The sequence below is a fragment of the Oryzias melastigma genome, linkage group LG4 (genome assembly GCF_002922805.2).
Source record: "Oryzias melastigma strain HK-1 linkage group LG4, ASM292280v2, whole genome shotgun sequence".
NCBI lineage: Eukaryota > Metazoa > Chordata > Actinopteri > Beloniformes > Adrianichthyidae > Oryzias > Oryzias melastigma.
Genome location: NC_050515.1, coordinates 26406380 through 26425342, shown reverse-complemented (window position 1 = coordinate 26425342; position 18963 = coordinate 26406380). Strand labels below are relative to the sequence as shown.

Below are 18963 nucleotides of genomic sequence, written 5' to 3'. Positions count from 1 at the left end.
AAAAAAAAAAAAAAAAAAAAAAAAACGTGCAAGGAGCACATGGAGGGACAAAAACCCGAATCAAATAAAACCTGACACAAAGGCACAGCCCTGCCTCTAAGACCGATTATATTTCAGCAAAAAGGAGTGAGGATGGTGGAGTTACGTATGTACACACTGCCCTTTGTGAGAGCACACTGTTATTGCTGTAGAATAAATGGGGATATGAAAAAAGCTTAAGTGAATTCCACAGGTAAGCTATCACTCAGAGGGGAACCAGCCCAAACAGGCAGCGTGGGGCTGGGCTTTTCAGCCAGAGGCTTTCAGTGGTTTTCACTGTCTTTATGAGTCAGAGCTGGAGTGTGGACTTTCACTGTGAATCACGTTAAAATAGTCATCAAACTCCAGAAACAGAGGAGGAAGGTTAACTAGCACCGCTTCAAACAGTCCAACTGGGAGAAAACCGCCCCCTCCTGACCTTAGCAACTTTTTACAACAAAATGCACACATGCAGAGCTCTAATTTCCGCTTGACAAATATTCTTCACTGGGCTTTCAATTCCTTTGGACTCAAGTCAACACGCAAGATAAATATCAAGCCAAGTTTCAGTTGTCATGGAAAGTGTCCCTCATTGTCTCAAGGTGCACAAACAAAATGGTGCGATTGCTCAACAGAGCCTGCAGCTTTGTCAGCCATCCATAAATGTGTCCATCTAACATTTAATACATAAAAAGCTTTGAACAAGAGGGATAAGAAGGTGGAGTGGCAGCAAGAAAAACAAAACCAAAGATAAGGAGCTGCATTCACTTTAAACCATTTGTAAAGTCCTCCAACAAGAGCAGCAAAATTGAGCTGGCTGGAAAAAAATAAAGAGCATGAACAAACTCTTGATTAAGTCTTTAGTAGTCATCAGAAAAAGGTTTTGTTCTTAAAGTCAGACAACTAGTCTGTCACCTTAACTCCTGCAGTAAAATGAAACCAAGCTACTTATACAACGACTGAAGCCTCAAACGTGTCCATGAGTATGTTATGGCTGCAGGCGGCTGGAAAACCTTTCTGCACCTTGACAAAAGTAAAGTTCATAAAGTGGAGGATCTCCCATTGACAGAGAGTTACAGCAGCGTGCCAGTAAACGGCGGGAATATGTTGATGTTTGTTGATTCGTGCAGCAGGAGCAGCTTGTTTTTTCACTTTGTAATTGTTTCTCATCGCTTTTGGACCAACAGTAAAACCAGACTTGTGTTACAGGTTAATCCACAACATCCATCTCACAATCGCTGTATTCATTTTCTGCTGCATTGTTTTTTAATACAGAAAATAAGCTGATTTTTTTAAAATAAAATGGGGATTCTGATGGTGATACACTCATCTGCTGTTTTAAAAAGATTGGAGTCAAAAGTCCACGCCGTCAGTTCACAATCCCATATGTGGTCTGACCTCCACCTACAGTCATAAACTGTGGCCAAGTCACAGAGAGATGAAAGGTGAACAACAATCAACTGTAGACAATGACCACATGGATTTCTGTTATGTTTTTGCAGTAAAATATTTCAAATCTAACCAGAAATGTAATTTTCTGTGTTGTCTTAAGTAGTTTTACTAAAATATTTCCATAAATTATGGAATTCTGCAACCATGTGAAGGCTAAAAAACAAGCACTAAAAAGTACAATAATTTAAAACTTAAAATGGAAAACTTGTCAAATTAAACTTAAAAAAATAAATGAAATCATAATGAAAAAAGAAAGGACTATGAGCAGGATGTGGTGTTGAATCTGTTAGACGGTACTTCATCCAGCTTTGTTCCTTTACGGTCTTTGAGTAGCTGACTGCTGAGTCATCGAATCGCAATAGCATCATGGAATCGAACGCCTTCACACTCTTCAGGTCTGGATGGAACTTTTCGCCTTTGCTCAGAAGCACATAGTCAGCACACTGGACATACTGTGTGATGGTTCAACCAGGAGAGGTCAAAGATGCTCTTTGGACTTTAGTTGCTTTTGTTTCATTTGACAGCTTTGCAGTTATTTTGTGACATACTGACCGACAGAAATCCACCACGCAAGAAAAATATCACTATTTTAAACAATTTTACATTTAAAACACTTAATACCAGTATATGTACCTATACTGTGCATAGTTCATTGTATGTTTTCTGTATTTTTCTGTTCCTCTTCTTTTTGTAAAAGTGCAAAATGTGAAAACCTAATTAAAAAAGTCTAAGAATTATTCATCATTCTGTAATTATTTGACTTTAAATAGACGATTTTTAACCTTTTACTTATTTTACTACAATAAAACTCAAAAAGATCGTTTTTTAGAGGTTATACTTTCATGTTTAAGATTCTCAATACATTTTAGCTTTTTAAAGGGTAGACTATTAGTGTTAATGCGCAATTTAAGTTTTTTCTCTTTTTTTGTCTTAAAGGGTCTATTTCATGGAAAATCAACATTTTTGAGCTTTTACCTGTATTATGCTTATTCCTCAAAAAAGAAAAAAAAAAAAACAACAACCCCAAAGCAGTTTTTGATCAATTCACACATCCATCCATGCATCACGCATTCCTATTAAAACCTGTGCTCTGAGCACTAGCCCCTCCTAACCCATGAAAACGAGCGCGTCCCCACATTGTGACATCACAAAGTGGGGAACAGCCTCTTCCAGGAAGAGTCTGCACTGCCAGCTCCGACCCCAGACTAACACACACCTACTTTCTCTGCATAGCTTGCAGTGATCCGCAAAGTGCTTTTTATGAATCCACAATACTCACATCCATATTTGCAAAAGTTTGTTTGTTTTCGTGGTCGAAACACAGACACTTGCTGAGGTCGCAAAACATACTCATGTTTAATTAAAAAAAGTGTTTTTTAGTGTTCCAAAGGTAATATTTGATCATATATATGAATATAGTTCACTCTAAAAGGCTTTAGAATAGCATGATATAGGTCCTTAAAATTGATAAGAGATAAAAAATATGGATCTGTAATTATTATAATATTTCACATTAGTTTTTTGTCTAGAAGTTAAGAAATAATAGTTGAAAGGCCACAACTCCCTTTTTTTTCTCTCCTTTCTTGTCCTTTTTTTTTTGAAAAAACAAACTCTTAAGTTCTGTTAGGATGTTATTTTTGGAACAACACATTTTTTTGTTTTTCTAGTGGTTTCTTTTTAACTCAATTTATGTTTTTTTACCTGAGTTAAAATTACCTAGAAAAAAAGTAACCCATTTTTAACCTTGGAGTTGGTTAAAAAACAACCTAACTTGGGTTATTTTTAACTATGTAGTTTATGGTGTATAAAACTTAAGCAGTATTTGAAAAAAATATGTTGAAATTGCAAAATTATATTTAGCAATCACTATAAAAACAGTGGTGATGAAGAACTCTGTTGAAAGGTGTCCATTGCTTTCATCATAGCTTAATATTCAGCTGCATCACAAACACAGCATTCATTCAATAACAAAAAAGCTTATTCCTTTCACTTTTTGACCTCTTATAAGAATCTCCCAGAAGACATTTCTGTCTCTTTGCAATTGTAGCACTATAAGTTCACTGAACACTCAGAGTGTGACAGAAGTTTAATCGCCTATTCTGATTTTCCGAGTAGCTGCTCCACACTGACTCACTGCCCTCTACTGTCTAAATGCAGCTTTGTTGTGTGAAGGTGTGGCCATAATGTTGATAAATGAGAGCAAATTCAAAATGAGTGAAAGCCTCACAAATACCAGCCTGTAAAACCAGGTTGAGTTGTTACAGTTCACCAAAAAAAAAAAAACATTCTGGTTGATAAAACTGAGCAGCAACTTTAAATCCAAAACTTTTCAGATCCAAAGAGAAGACAGCAGCACTTGGATCCTTTCCTGCCCTCATAAATTCATGTGCTCCTCACAGCTGCAGCTGTAGGAATCTCTGGAGCCGTTTCTCCAAACCTCCACACCCAACACTTTGAAAGACAGAAAAATGTAGATGAGAAACTTGGTAATGAAATGTTTCAAAAGAAAACATCTTTCATTATAAAGATCCTGGAAGAGACAACCCAACTAATCGTGATCACTAAAGTTGATAAGCAGCACTGCTGTAAGAGCTATATCAGATGAAGAAATCTTTGTTTTAGTCTCTGAATAGAAATTAAACTGGCAAAATATGAAAGTAGAATAAAAAGTGTTCAAAGTAAATGGTAGTGGAGCATCAGCAGTGAATAAGGTCAGTGTTTTTGTTTCCAGGTAACAAATGACCTCATGACATCACACCCATATGGTGTTGTCAGGTAACACAGGTGAACCCTCTAAAGATCATGAAGGGAAATGAAAACTCTGAATGACAGTTTTTCTTTAAATAAGTTTCAGGATCAGCTGGTCTTGTTCATCTTAAGATTCTGGTATCTTCTCTTCTGTCTTTCTTGCTTTTGTCGTAAATCCTTGATTTTTTTTCATCTTGCCAGGATTTCTGGTCGCATTCCAGACGTTACCTGAGCTTTGGGAGACTCAATGTGCTGCTCCCATGTGCAAACAACTTTCCTGTTGCCATGGCTATCAACCATAACAAATGTTCAAAAGTGCCAGAAGAAACAGCAGAAATTGTTCTGACAACAAAGGCTGGAGGGAGGAAAAATAGAAGCTTCCTTGCATCATCAGTTCTACTTCTTCAAAGCCTTTCACAGTTTTTATTTTTTTTTTCAAGAGTTGTAAAAGTGCCAAGAAAAAGTAGAAAAATGTAAAATCTAGGAGAGAATGAACGTAACAAAAGTACATTTTAAATTCTGATTTGTTGTTAAATTCACCGTAAAGCTACATTGACAGCAGCCGCAGCAACATGCGACCGCTTAAAAAGAAAAGTCAAAGTAAACACGGGTAAATGAGCGTTTGGGGCTTCAACATTTAAAACTCTCAGGTTAACAGGTCAATGTGCAATTTTTCAAGTCCGTTTTTCGCCTCTACGTACAAAATGTGTGTCACTGAACGCGAGTTAAAAGTTAAACCAGTTTGAACTTTGACAATTCAAGCTCTTGGATTTGGTGGTGATAAAAAGCTGGCATCGTTTTCATTCACAGACGTATCAACCGTTTAAAAATTGATCACTAAGGAGAAATGATTAATTGCGTCTGGATTTATATGACCCCAAGTCTTTCATCAAATGGCATAGAGCTATGAAAGATAAAGTCTAGAGCAAGATATACAAGATTTGCACCGCTGTGACATTTTGCCTCTACCAACTGCGAGTACATGCGCTAGTATCGGGTGGGTGTGAACTCCGTATGCTAAAAGCACAATTTAGAATTCAGCACATTCTTGAACATGCATCACATACCTGGTGGGTACATAGCATCTATGTCTGCATTACACAGACGTTGATTCATCCATCCACTCATTTTCTGACCCTGCTTATTCCTGCTCAGGGTCACGGGGATGCTGGAGCCTATCCAGCTACTGTCAGGCAATAGCAGGGAAAACTCTTGACAGTTCAGAGATTTACATAGATATAACTACAGAGAATTTCAAACTAACTTTAAGAATTGCAGAGTGCTCCACACTGATTGGAAGTTGTTGGAGTGCAAACAAAGAATTCATGTGATCCCTTTTAATGTGAAAGTTGACCTTTTTAATGCAGCAAAAATGAAACTTTGCTTTTTTTAATGAGAAACTCTGATCCTACAGTAGTCAAGACACAGAGGAGACGATCACGCCCTGAAACTCTTTAACAAGGGTGCACACTGACATCAAGTGGTCAGATGATAGCTGTCAGCAGGCAAATCAGGAAGAGCAGAACAGAGCCGACCGCTCAGGACCTCATATGAACTGCAAACATGAGAGTTCAGTCTGGAGCTCAGCTGTAAGGCATTCCGTTTACAGGGAACAACAAGGAACTGATTAATACGGAGAAGGAAAAATAGCTAAATTAAGAAATAATGTTGGATCATTTTAATAAAAACATCAAGCAGGAAATTTTCAATTTCATTCTGTGATGTGTTTCTGTTCAAGTTTAAGTTACTGAAGCCAAACTGACATTATAAAAGAGTTTTCCTCTCTGAAGTCCACAAAGAAAAGCTTTTCTTCTGTAGATCAAACCTTTAGATTCAGCTGTAACGTCTCAGATTCTAAATGTACTGCCTGTGAAAATGTCATAAGAATATCAATACTGTAAATCTCTTTTTAAACATTTTTTTTCAATGCAAGGATGTTCCATTAATATTTATCCCACAAAATAAGTAAATAGTGTATACTTGTATGTCACAGAGTGTCCAAATCCAGGCCTTAAAGGGGCCGTAACATGATTTCCTTAAGCCTTTCAGAGTTAACTGTATCCATAAATATGATCATATATTATCTTTGGAACACTAAAAAACAAATTATTCATGAAATATTAGGTATTTTTTGTGAGTTTTTTTTCTATCCGGAAGTAAAACGACTCGATTCCTGAAGCTCCGCCTGACACTGCGTGTGGGTGCCGCCCATTTAATGACGTCATCCTAGAGTCTGTGGCAGCGTGTCAGCAAATGGTGGAAATAAAAATAGAACTAATGAAAATCGTTATTTTTTCATTATTAGTAATATCAAAAGGAACTTGTATACATTTCATTAACCAAATAGTAAAAGCTTTCATGGAAATAACAGTATCCCTAACTTATTAGGAGTAATGAAGATGTTTTTTTTTTTTTGTGCAGGAACTCTGCACACAATGGGCGCTTACTTCACGAAATGCTTCAAAGATAAAGTCTCAGCTCGTAAGAGTGTAAAGATTTGCTCAGGCCGACTGTTTTGTTTGTAGGTTAAAGAGGTTTACACTGGATTTCAAAGTGTCATTTCACCTTCAACTCTTCCTAACAGGAAAGGTCAGGACAGAATTGTGCCAAAAAATCCAAGTCTGTATCCTCAGCTAACATTTAAATGTATTTGTCCATTAAATGATTGAATTCTAATCTACTATAAATGAGTTTATTTAAAAAACTATGACAAGCTTCTGCATTCTGGTGAAGTGTTTCCTTCTGAAACCGTCTCTTTCCTTCTGGACTCAGGTGGCTTTTGTGAGCGTTTTATGTTTAATTCAGCTCAATGTGCAGAGATAAAAACTCAAATAAAGCCGTGCTCTATAAGCTCTTCACAGCACATTAGATTTTATTCATCAAATTAGTTTTCATTGGTTTGGTGTCCCCGGAGCCATCTTTAAAAGGTCTGGATGAAAGGACTGCATTCATTTTGCCACTTATCAGTTAAATGACAGCTCCAAGTGACAGCCACGCGCTCCTTAGCCTCCCCCGCACCATCTCTGCACTGATCCAGTGTTTCCCATATATTTCTGTCTTTATGGTGCAACAGGGAAGTAATAGACTAAAGCAGGAGTCTTCAACTAAAATTTAAAGAGGTCCAGTTTGGAAAAATGGCTTTAAGTTAAGGTGCCGACAAGAGCGGCATCATTTAAAATAGAGGTGCCCATCATATTAGTTCTATGTCACGTTTGGACCAAAAACTGGGTTAGGATCTGTGGTTTGCCAGTTAGTGACTCCTGGACTAGATTACCATCGAGGTTAAGCTGGGCATGATTCCTGCCTTGTTTGTTCCTTGAACGTTCCGGAGTTCTGATGGAAAGCTGAAGCTTTGCAGAACTTACTTGAGCAGGGAACGCTTGGGAAAATTGAAGGTGCCGTGGGTCAGGCGGTCCACGAAGTTGAGGGAGATCTTCTGGATTTGCTCACAGAGGAGCATGATGAAGTCATACTTGAAGACCAGGAGAGTGTTGTCTGTGATGAGAACAAGGCGCTCCTTTTCATTGTTCCAGTGGTCCACTCTGAAACATAAGGCAGCATGAGACACAGCACTTTGGAAAGTTCACATATAAATCTTTTTTTTTTTGCAGATGATGAAACAAAAAGTCCATGATGTCTGTCATTGCATGAAAGCTCTGCTAAAAGAAGGAACACAATCAGCACAGTATTTTTAACAGCAATGCAAATTATTACTAGAAATGTTGCCAAAAAAAGCCCTAATGCATTCCTCTTTATTCAACCTCTGTTTACAGACTGGATTTATAAGATGTGTTTCTTGGCAACACAACAATGCAGCTATTCTGCAGTAAAGGAGAAACCTTGAGGACATAAAAGCCAATGTGACTCAATCATTTTCCACAATGTTTAGTTATGTTCTGCTTTCCACTGTTTTTATGCTTTCTGCTCTTTCTAAACCTGAAAAATTGGTAAATTTTGAGATTAATCTGCATTAAAAGCAATATTTGATATTTGACATCCTTATTTTCAAGATATCCTAAAAAAAGAAACGATGACATCAGCGGTTCATTGCAGGATCCAGACAAATGTTACTATAAACTTTTACTCACATAGATGGAAAATCATTAAGGAGATCAATGAATAAATTAGTATAACTAAAAAAAAACAAAGGTTACTTTTGGAGCTTCATTAAAACAATTAGCACCTTGATTCACTTTTTGTTAGTTTTGCTTTGAATAAATATCATTACTTTTTAGAAGTAAGCTTAACTGTAAATGATTTTAGGCACTAAAGTCTGCAGTTTGGGCAGAAAAGACATAAAGAAGTGTGTGGACGCAGGTTGAAACAGGTGGATCGAAAGAATGTGAGCAAGATTAAAGGAAGATGAACAAAATGATGGAGAGTGAAGTCGTTTTTGGATTTGAGACAGCGAGAAGAGGACAGGATGCAGACGTGGAGAGAAAGAGGTTGAAGATGTTTTCTTTGGGAGTGACGAGGACGAATCGGATCAGGAGGAAGGAGATGAACGGAGAGTTAGCAGGAAACGTTCAGGAACTAAATCCAGGAAAGGAGGTCCGCAGAAACACTAGAGACGACATTTCAGGAGGAGACGAGAGTGTCTGTTGTAAGAGAAGAAGATAAAGAGAAGCATTCACCAGACGTAATTCACACAGCACCTTCGCTTTAAATTTGTGTCTTGAAGCCTTGACGCCCCGGCCGTGGAACAACCACCAAAGTTATTTTGGACTTCATTTGTTGAAACATCATGGAGAAAACATGGATGATGTTGAGCGAGTAGCTTGGGTTATATGTTTTGGAGAGCTCCGCAGAGACACCGGCAAGAACGCCTCCGTGTCTGACTTCACCAGATTATTCGGTCTCTCCCAATGCGGTGAACTTCACTCCGCACGGCCGTTTTATATGTTACTTCTGCCTGTCTGCACCACAGTTTGAGCATTAACCGGAGAAGAGGGGAAATAACAATTAAACTGGAGGATCTTTATATTATTATCTTGATGAAAATAAGAGAAACATCATAAGCCCGTAGAGCTGGAGCGATCATGCGCACTACAGTGGCACCTGCAGTGGCTCTCCATCTGCTGAGCAGCCAACGGCCGGCGGGCCAACAGAGCGAGCTCTGCTGCCCAGAGACCGGTAGCCTGGGCGGTGACCACGCTAGCTCTGGCAGAGCTCAGGCAGTGAAGCTCGCCACGCTGTCCACCAGGTGGCTGAACAATAGCTCCAACTCCATGTGCTCTATGACAGGGTGACGACCTGTCACAAAGCACATGGAGTTATATCCCGTCTTTTTTCTTAACAGTAATCAGGACAGTCTCCAGTGACCCCACGGCCCCAGAAAATGGATACAAGTTCAACACAAAAATGTTTGCATTGAGCGGCCATATTAAATCTTTATTTCTACCCTTTGATCAGGTCATGGCCCTGCGAGTCGACAGACTGGTGACCTGCTCAGGGTGAACCTGCCTTCGCCCATCAGTAGCCGGGTTAGGCTCCGGCACCCCCGCGACCCCGAAAGGGACAAAGCGGTCAAGAAAATGAATGAATGAATGAATGATCAGGTCACTGAAAACGTTACGTGCCCAAAGCTGAGTCCCTAATTTGGACTCTGGACGCCCAAATTGCACCACAAGACCTTAGATCTATGCAGTACATTGACTTAACATTAAAACCTGATGACCCTGCTGCATGAATCACGTCTTGTATGAATGCATCATAAGAGGAAAAACAGAAAAAAATGATGCAGTGTTACAGGAAGAGCTGCAGTCTGATAAAGTCAAGAAATTCATACTATCTTTTGTACACTTCTGAAGAAGTGACGGAAAATGTCTTGATTCTGCTTTCACTCTTTATCACACACTACTGAAAAGGTGATTATTGGATTACAGTCATAAGCAGAAACAGAAACATATTCAGACTAATGGAGTTGATTCCTTTCATAAGTTTGTTTGTGGCTGTGAGATGATTTCCACACACATAAATGATTTTCCATCTTTTTTTCTTTTTTCTTTTGCAATGTCAAATTGTCCTTGTGTGGAAAGAAATTGTAAAAAAAAAAACACATTTTCTATCTTAAGAATATTTCTTTCAGATCCTCATAATAACACGAGCAGTAGAGCTTTTTTCTGCAAGCGCACGAACAGATCCACAGACACAAACTTCAGCCACAATCTCAGACTCTTGACAGGAATATTGTGTCTTTACTGATCAACCAATCAACATCTTTTGTTCCAAGATAATCCATGTGCTGTCTCTCACTCACCATTAGATTGCAAAATTGATGATTTAAAATGGTTCAATCCTTTATTTCTGTTTGTTAATTCTTGTATTAAAGCCTGGGGTTACACTCTACTGTCACATCATGTCTTTGTAAAACACATCTGTGAACTGAACCATAAACTGGCTTTCATAAAGCCAGAAAAACATTTATGCTAAGAGTTTTTAGAGTTATTTTACAGTAGCATTTGCCTTCTTCTATGGAGTGTGGTGGTGGGGGGGGCACTAACAGGAACAGGAAGAAGACAAGCAAACTGGTCTGTTCTGGGATGTCCCCAGAGTCTGTGACTGTGGTGGGTGAGAGGAAACAAAGACGAAAATGAAAACTAGAGTCAACGTCATCGTCATCATCATCATCATCATCATCCTCTGCAAGAGACCACTGAGCTGCTACATCGGTCATAAAAGTTAATATATCACTGATGGAAGGATCTTTCTTCCTGTCAGCTGTTAAACTCTACAACACCTCAGACTCTGAACAATACTATCATTTTTTTAACTGTATTTTTATTACTATTTATCTGCTGTTTTAAATGGAGGGATGATAACAAATCAATTACCCTTTTGTGGGATCAATAAAGTGCTAAATAAGTATCGATGAGTAAGTCTTCATTTTTTTCCTTTTTAAACATGGTGATGTTAGTTCTGTATTTCCTACCCGTCTTAAAAAAAAAAAAACATTTGTTGCAAGACTGTAAAACATTTTTACAAATGCAAATGTGTTTACACGACAACAATGATGATTCAAAAGCACAAAATTGTTCTGCGCCTGAAAATTTGTTTAACAAATACACAAATGTTGCCTGCAGAAGAAGAAAAAAATAATTGACCCGTTTGGACATTTTATGTCTGAAATGAAAATGTGTTAAACACTACTATGTGTTAGATTAAAGGGTTCAATGATTAAAGAATCTTGAACATCCTTTGAGTTCATTCCAGAAACATTACAATGATACAAACTGTTGATTTAACTTTAGAAGCAAATTTTCCTGAAAACTGTAAACTTTGGGGAAAGAACAAGTTTCACAAAATAAAACAGATAGAGTTGTCTGTTGTTGGAGGTCTCGGAGCTCATTTCCATTTGACAAACAGTGAAACGATATCAAGCCATTTGTATGATTTCTTTGTTTCTTTGCTGCTTTGTTGACTGATGAAAAAAAAAACCTTTTTTTCTATTCTTAGCTAAAGTGTAAGGCTTTGTGCTGTCTCTGAGTTCATGCCTGGGCTCTGTGGGAAAGATCTGCAGCAGGAAATGACAGGCTGGCATTATGAAGCTGAATAATAATCTCAGTTCAAATGGAAGCATAAATGTAAATGTACTTAGCAGCTGAAAGAACATAAACATGTCTAAGCATTCATGGACAGCACTGAGGGCTTTCATCTAAACATCATTTACACCTTGAATGTTTTGGTTCAATCTGTAACATTTTAGTGAAAATTATGATCAGTTTAATGTTTTGAGTCTGCCAGACAGCACGTGGTTATTTGGGTGATGTTAACAAAATGGTTTTAAACGTTGCCGAGATGTCACTCAAATGTTGGCTTATGATCCAAAATAACACTAAAACTGACTCATAGTTCAAAAAAATATGTTGGTCTTTCTGCTGCCCTCTTAAGTAAATGGGCGTAAAGCAGGAGTGATTTCAGAGAGTAGACAGCATTGTGACTATGGGCATCTTCATCCCAACTACCTTTTCTTTCAGCTGTTGCCTCTAGGGGGCGCCACAGCTCATTATCTGCCTCCACCGAACCCTCTCCTCTACATCCTCCTCACTAACACCGATAGCAACCAAACATTATCACTGTTCCTCTCAATGTGTCCACAGCATCCTGTCTCTAAACCAGCAGTCTGGAACCTTTGACACTAAAAGAAACATTTGGTCCAGTTTCTTACTGACAAGTAAATGCTTAATTTCTCTACACGGTTTGGAAAAATACAATTCATGGCAATTAAGCCTTCATAAAAAAAAAATTTCTTTACAATGTTTATGCAATAATAATATACAATAGTTGAACTATAACAGTGTTATAAATGTATATATGCAAAAAATTGAAATTTGTATTACTTTAGACTGCAGTACATACAAGTTCCTTTCAAAATAAAATATGTTATGTGTCAAATAACTAGTTAACCTTTTATTTTTGCAAAGCTTTAGCATTTTTCTTAAAAGTCAAAGAATCACAAAGGAGGGATTAAAGAGCTGCATGTGGCATGTGCATGGCTGCTCTCACCACAGTCTTCTACACCTTTCCTTTCATTCTTGGTGACACTCTTTAGTCACATATCACACCTCCAACCATCCCAACCTGCTTGTACAAACCTTTTCACCTCTGCTCCCTGCAGCCTCACCGTTCCACTTGAGTTCTTCTCATTTACACACCGAAACTCTGTCTTACTGCAGCTGAGCTTCATTCCTCTCTTTTCCAGAGTAAACATCCTCCAACTCTCTAGATGTTCCTCTAACTATTCTCCGCTCTCACTACAGATCACAGTATCATCTGCAAACATCATTATCTATAGAGATTCGCTGTGAGCCACATTCCTCAAAATAAAACAGTTTATTCAAGTCATTCACAAACATTTAAAGAATAGTACGTATCCTTCCACCAGGTTCTTGACAACGGTACCCACCATGCTCCAACAATCAATAAAGCGTTACAACTTCACAGTCGAACTAAAGCATTTAGACAGAGTGCTGTGTACCACCGAACTCCAGGTCAGTAAGCACAACCAGGATTCACACGCCAGATTAGAAACTGGACTGTTTCAAGGGTTTTAATTGTGCCACATAGTCTGAAAAACACAGCAGGGTCACCAGTTAGTTCTGAATTATTTCTACAAGGCTATGTTTATGAATTTCAACCAAAAACTATCAAATAAACCGTATATAGTCTTATTTTTTTAATACTGATGACATTAAACTACCAAATACAACATTTGCTGCATTAAGATGATCCTATGTCTTTTATTTTGAAAGGGAGTCAAATTAAAAGTGCTAACCGATTTTATATTTGGAAAAAAATTGTATTATTCTTGTAATGTTTATGTTTTAGCACAAAAACAATAATTTGTTGATTTTTACCATATTAGTAAAAATAACAAATACAAAGGAGTGTCTTATTTTGTAAGACTTTGTGGCTCCCGCTGAGTTGTGGTTGGGGAGAAATTGACCGGTCTAGATATATAAAAACACAATGTAGCTCCTTCTAACATCATTTGTTGTTCTCCTAAAGTAAATGTTGCATCAGTGGTTCTCCTCCTGATCTCAGTCCTGCTTTCACTACAACGTCCCATAATTTCATAGTGCGACTCATCAACTTCTTTCCTCTGTTGTTTCTACAACTCTGCACATTTCCTAAGTCAGTCTATTGCAGGCTTGTTCTTATTTTTAAGAAGAGTCAATAACTGATCATTTACGGTAATGATTGGCCTTTTGTTGTTTTTCTGGATTATAGGTCAACATCTAAGTGACGTCTTTCTGTTCAGCAAACGTCTTTTCTGCGACATCGTGACAAACATGGTTTTAAATATCTGTGACCTGTCCAGGGTGGATCCTGCTTTCCAACAGTGGCCAAGTTAGGCGCTGGCAGCCCAGTGACCCCGAAAGGATATGGTGGGTTAAGAAAAGAGATGAATGGACGTGACTGACATCATACATGAGTTCTATTTTGAATTTCAGAAGGAAATTCTTCATGTTTTCACTTAGGTCCCACCTTGGATTCGTAGTTAGTATTATCCTTCTTAATGTTTGGTGAACTCTAAAAATACATTGGTCAGTAATGCTGCTAGTGAGGGCCTTAGATTCTGCAGTTAGGTAGTTTAGGTTCACACATGGACAGCAAAGCTGCTCAATTATAGATGGTAAGAGTCGTCCTAACTGTACCCCTGGCAACCACCATGGATACCCCTAATAGAATAATCATAAAACCATTTGGATAAATAATCTTAACTTATTGGATGTTCTGCAGAAAAGTGACCAAACATTTTCTTTCTAAAAGGTGAATTTACATTTTTGAGCTGTGCACAAAGCTGATTCATGGGGGCATGGAGCCCCCGCTCTGCTGCTAACGGCTCGCTGAGCCGACCGTTTTAAATGCGACTCCTGATAGCAGCTGGCAGCCAAAGGCCAGAAGAAAAGGACAGGTCAGTGAGCAGCTCCAAGATCATAGCAAAGTGTAGGTAAAGATCTGTAACCGTACTCTTGAAATGAGCTTAGCCTAACACGACGCGAGCTCCATGACTTCACAGAAGCTTCAGCAGAAGCGTGGGTGTTCTCACTCCGACTCTAGTTATGAAGACGACCCTGACGAGTGAAGATGCGTGTTTGGTCGATGTGTACGTCAATGTGACACAATGCACCTTTGTTTTGGTATTATGCTGCATAGCACGAGCTAAGGCGTGTTTTCACAAGCCAAGTGGATGGTGTGGCTTTCAGGTGAGGCTCCTCCACGCAGCGCATTCCCTTCATGCTCTCATGAACTCACTCTGCCATCAGCCAGACGCTCTGCACATTGCCGTCCTCCTCCTTATTCACCAGAGCTTCCACGTCTTTGATGGCCTGATTTAGAGTGCCGGGCTGCAGAGACAGGAATGAAGAAAGTTTCATGTCTGATTAATCAAAGCGTCTGAACACACATGAGAAAGCTGCAGCACAAAATTCAGAGCTCAGCCTGTCAGCTTTGAGTATTTCCTCTGTACTACTCCATCCTGGGACTTGGTTTCATTATTTCAACGCCAAGTTGGAAAACTTACAAAGATTAGGAGTTCATGCTGAGGACTCCTTTCTAATCTGAGGCCGCTACTGTGCTGGCCTGAAAATATGGGATACATTCCAATTGTAAAATCCCCCCCTCCTCAAAAAAAGCACAGCAGGCCTGCAACACACAGCTACCTTTGAGATGGAAATTCCTGAAGCAGGAGGATGAAAACAACTGTTCTAGGAAAGCTCAGGAGACAGAAGAGCTCAGTGAGACCAGCTTCATTTAGAAGACGTCACAGCCTTACTGTAAATGCGTATTCTAGCTTGTCACTATTTAATTACATTAACATTTTTAAAAAGTGTTTTAAACAATAATTTCTACTTTTATTTAGACTAGATAGATCAGGGGTCTGCAACCTGAGGCTTTGGAGCCACATTCCCCTCCATTGTGGATCTCTGATTGAAAGAAAAAAAAATATATATATATTTTAAATGTGTGTATTTTTATACAATGAGTCACCCTTGTTGAAACAAAACAGTAAATAAGTCAAACTTTATTCAATTTATTTACAGTGGAAGCAGAGTACGACTACGTCTATGAAGCTCCTGACTACATTACCCATAATGCTCCAACAATCCATCATGCAGTACATCTTCAAAAGTTTTCCTAAAACATTTGACTGTTTTTACAGCACTGTGTACCACAGAAAATCAGTTCCAAGGCGAACTGCTAATTTTGGAGAAAAATTAAAGGGGATTTCTATCGTGCCTCATGGTTTATTGATATTCAATCTATGCTTGAAATAAACTGTACAGTTTCATAGTATTATTACTGTTAAATACGTTATATTTTACTTTTAATCTACTTATTTATTTTGTTCTTATTTTTAACTTCTTTTCTATATTTTTATTGTGCTGTGCATTGCTGCTGGTGGACTCCCCACAATTTAACTGTTCCTGACAGTTACAATAAAAATCTTTGAATCTTTGAAACCAATCAATCAATCAATCAATCGATCGATCGATATGGTTATGCAAACTTTGTTACATCTGGCTTCATTTCATTAAGTTATGCTTGCAAATGTATGCTAACAAAAGTAAAATTAACTCTGTAAAGTGTTTTTTTTTATCACTACTGACATTACACTATTACATTTACATTACATGCCGCACATAAACTCACCTGATGTCTGTTTGTCTGAAAAGCTGCTATCAATTTGAGCGCTCCCCCAATTCTCACTATTCACTGTTTGTCTGATTGCTTTGTTAATGAGTCTGTAAACTCCTGCTGCAATGTGTACATTTGTCAGGCTGGACTCAATAAATTATCTTTACTTTATGTTATCTTTTGCTACAACGCCGTAATCTGGCAGTGTCTTTTATTTTGAAAAGTAATCTGTCAAAAGTTATAAACCATTTCTAATTTAGAATTAATAATGTTATTATATCTTTATGTTTCACTCATCCCAGGAAAAAGAAAAAACAATATTTATTACAATAGTAACAATAACATAAATACAAAGCAGTTGCTTTGATGGTTGTAGACCCCTGCACTAAACAGTATTAAAATACCATCTTTATGGTTTTAATATTTTGATAAACAATGGCATCAATATTGTTTACAGAAAGATATCAAGTTTTAAAATAAAAGAAATATTTTGCTAATTTATAAATCAAGTGCTTTTTTTCAAGTTATAAATCTACAGTAATATTTACTTATACTGCAGGACAACTTTTCTTTCTTTTACTAAAGTAACATTTTAAGCTTTACTTCAAGAATAGTTTGCTATACTTCTGTTGCCAATTTGAGACCTTGAGTTTGCAGAACTGATGCTGGATCATGCTTTTCTTTAAAAAACAACCGTTTTTGATAAAGATGAAATGGTTTAATGAATTCTGAATTCTTGAATTCTCAGATCTGGGCTGATAAGGATCCCTGGTTCTGTGCATCGATGGACCCAAAACTTTCTTCACCAAGATCTACTCCATTGATTGTGCCAGTAGCTACTTCTCTGAGTCATATTTTAAACATTAAAACATCTAATTATATCTAAGATAGGAGTGGAGTGTAACTAATGACATCTGTTGTGTAACTTTTAACTGTGATCTAACTGTTGAAAAATACTTAGAAAGTCACTTTGTTTTAAACATGGTGGCCTCAGACCTCAGACTCAAGTTGGATGAGCGGTGAAATGTCACACAGGAAGGAAAAGTTTCAGTCCTTTTGCTATGACTCAACTTCAAGACAACATGGCAGGAAAAAAATAATTATACAAATTTAGAGAAAATACACAGCTTGCATGAAATAATCTACTGGCTTCAATGTTCATCAGATTGTTTTAAACTTCTACCATAAGTTGAACTCTTCAGCAAAACAAACTCACTGCTGGAGTGATTCAGGACCCATAGATAAGAAGCGAGTAAGCTGACAGGAATGACAGAATGTGAGTTTCCGTTCTGCTACACTACAAAAGGCGGGTCTGGGCGTCAAGCATGACTTCATTGGACCGCCCTCATGTGACTTGTGTTGAATAGCTTCACTGAGGTCAATTTAAAAAATGTAGCAGAAATGCTGGATGAACAAGAAGAACCACCTGAAGAATGTGGGGACTCACACACAGCCTTTTCTGTTTTCTAGAAAACATCCAAACCAAAAAACTTTCCTTCTGATCCACCTTCATTTTCACCTTTAACATCACTTTGTTGGCTCGAGTCCCTGTTCAGAATATTTACCCGTAAAACGAAGAACTTCTTGAATTTAAAGTTCATCAGGGAGGTATCCGCGGAGAGGTTGTCGAGCTTTGCGCGGATCGTTGCGCACGCAGACTGCAGCTCCTGCGCGTCCTTGGCGCAGTCAGAGAGCTGTGGCGCGCTGGTGGGGGGGCTGACCTGACCCTGCTGAACCTCAGGTGCTCCCTTCTTCTCCTCGGTTTCCATGCTTGAAGCTTCACAGCTACCCTGAGAAAGCGTCAAACGTCCATTTCAGTCTAGAAACCATCAAAGAGGAAGTTCCCCAACAGTGACGGACAGGTTTCCTCCTTTCTTTCTCCCCAAACGCAGCTTCGTTCCTCAAACTGACAGTCTACACTTACCTTAAAAAATCCAACACAGATGCTGGTCACCGGCCGATGAACTGAAGTGGAGCTCCAGGTGAACAACTTCCGTGTTCCGGGTCCGGCTGTTAGGGGGCGTGTTGCGCTGCAGCATCTCCGCGGAAAGATGCGACTCGCAGCTCCAAGTCTGCGTCCTCTCTGCAGCCCCGGGGTCAACTGTTCAACGCATTACTGCTGGAACGTCATCTAAATTCATATCTACTAAGATTATTTTATTTTAAATTCAAAAAATGTAACCCTTGCAGTTTCTAAACAATTGTATTTTTTCTGTCTGCGCACTAAAATACTCCACAGTTAGAAATTGCTCAAGTTGGGCTGTTTTACCCCAACATAAATCGGGTTAAAATAAAACCACTATCACTAAAAAACAACAACAACAAAAAAAAAATTTGCTCCAAAAAAGTAACTCAAAAAGATATTCCAACATGAATATGTGTTGTAAAGACTGTGCAAGCCCTTTTTGAAGATTCTATGCATCTCTGGAATAGAGAGTGATAATAACCTTTTTAAGCCCCACTCCAAATATATTTTTGTTTTATTGTAAACGCATCCCCAGTGGTCTTTTAGTTATGATTATGCAGTTTTTAGCCAATATTAATCCATCCATCCATTTTCCTGACCGCTTTGTCCCTGTCGGGGTCACGGGGGTGCCGGAGCCT

General features: G+C 38.4%; 1 protein-coding gene across 3 annotated transcripts in view; it reads right to left on the bottom strand.

Moving 5' to 3' along the window:
• The window catches only part of tprg1 (tumor protein p63 regulated 1), a 26694-nt gene extending 7831 nt beyond the window's left edge, over positions 1–18863 (bottom strand). The window contains exons 1-4 of one of the 3 annotated variants that reach the window (XM_036211664.1): positions 18284–18863; positions 17925–18149; positions 14977–15068; positions 7584–7760 (exon numbers count right to left, since the gene is read on the bottom strand). In XM_036211664.1, the coding sequence (XP_036067557.1) occupies positions 7584–7760; positions 14977–15068; positions 17925–18128 (473 nt within the window). In that variant the 5' untranslated portion in view covers positions 18129–18149; positions 18284–18863. Of the gene's footprint in view, positions 1–7583; positions 7761–14976; positions 15069–17924; positions 18247–18283 lie in introns of those variants that run through there. The other 2 variants (XM_024278126.2, XM_036211663.1) reach the window with 2 other exon arrangements.
• Between the last annotated feature and the right edge of the window lie 100 nt (positions 18864–18963).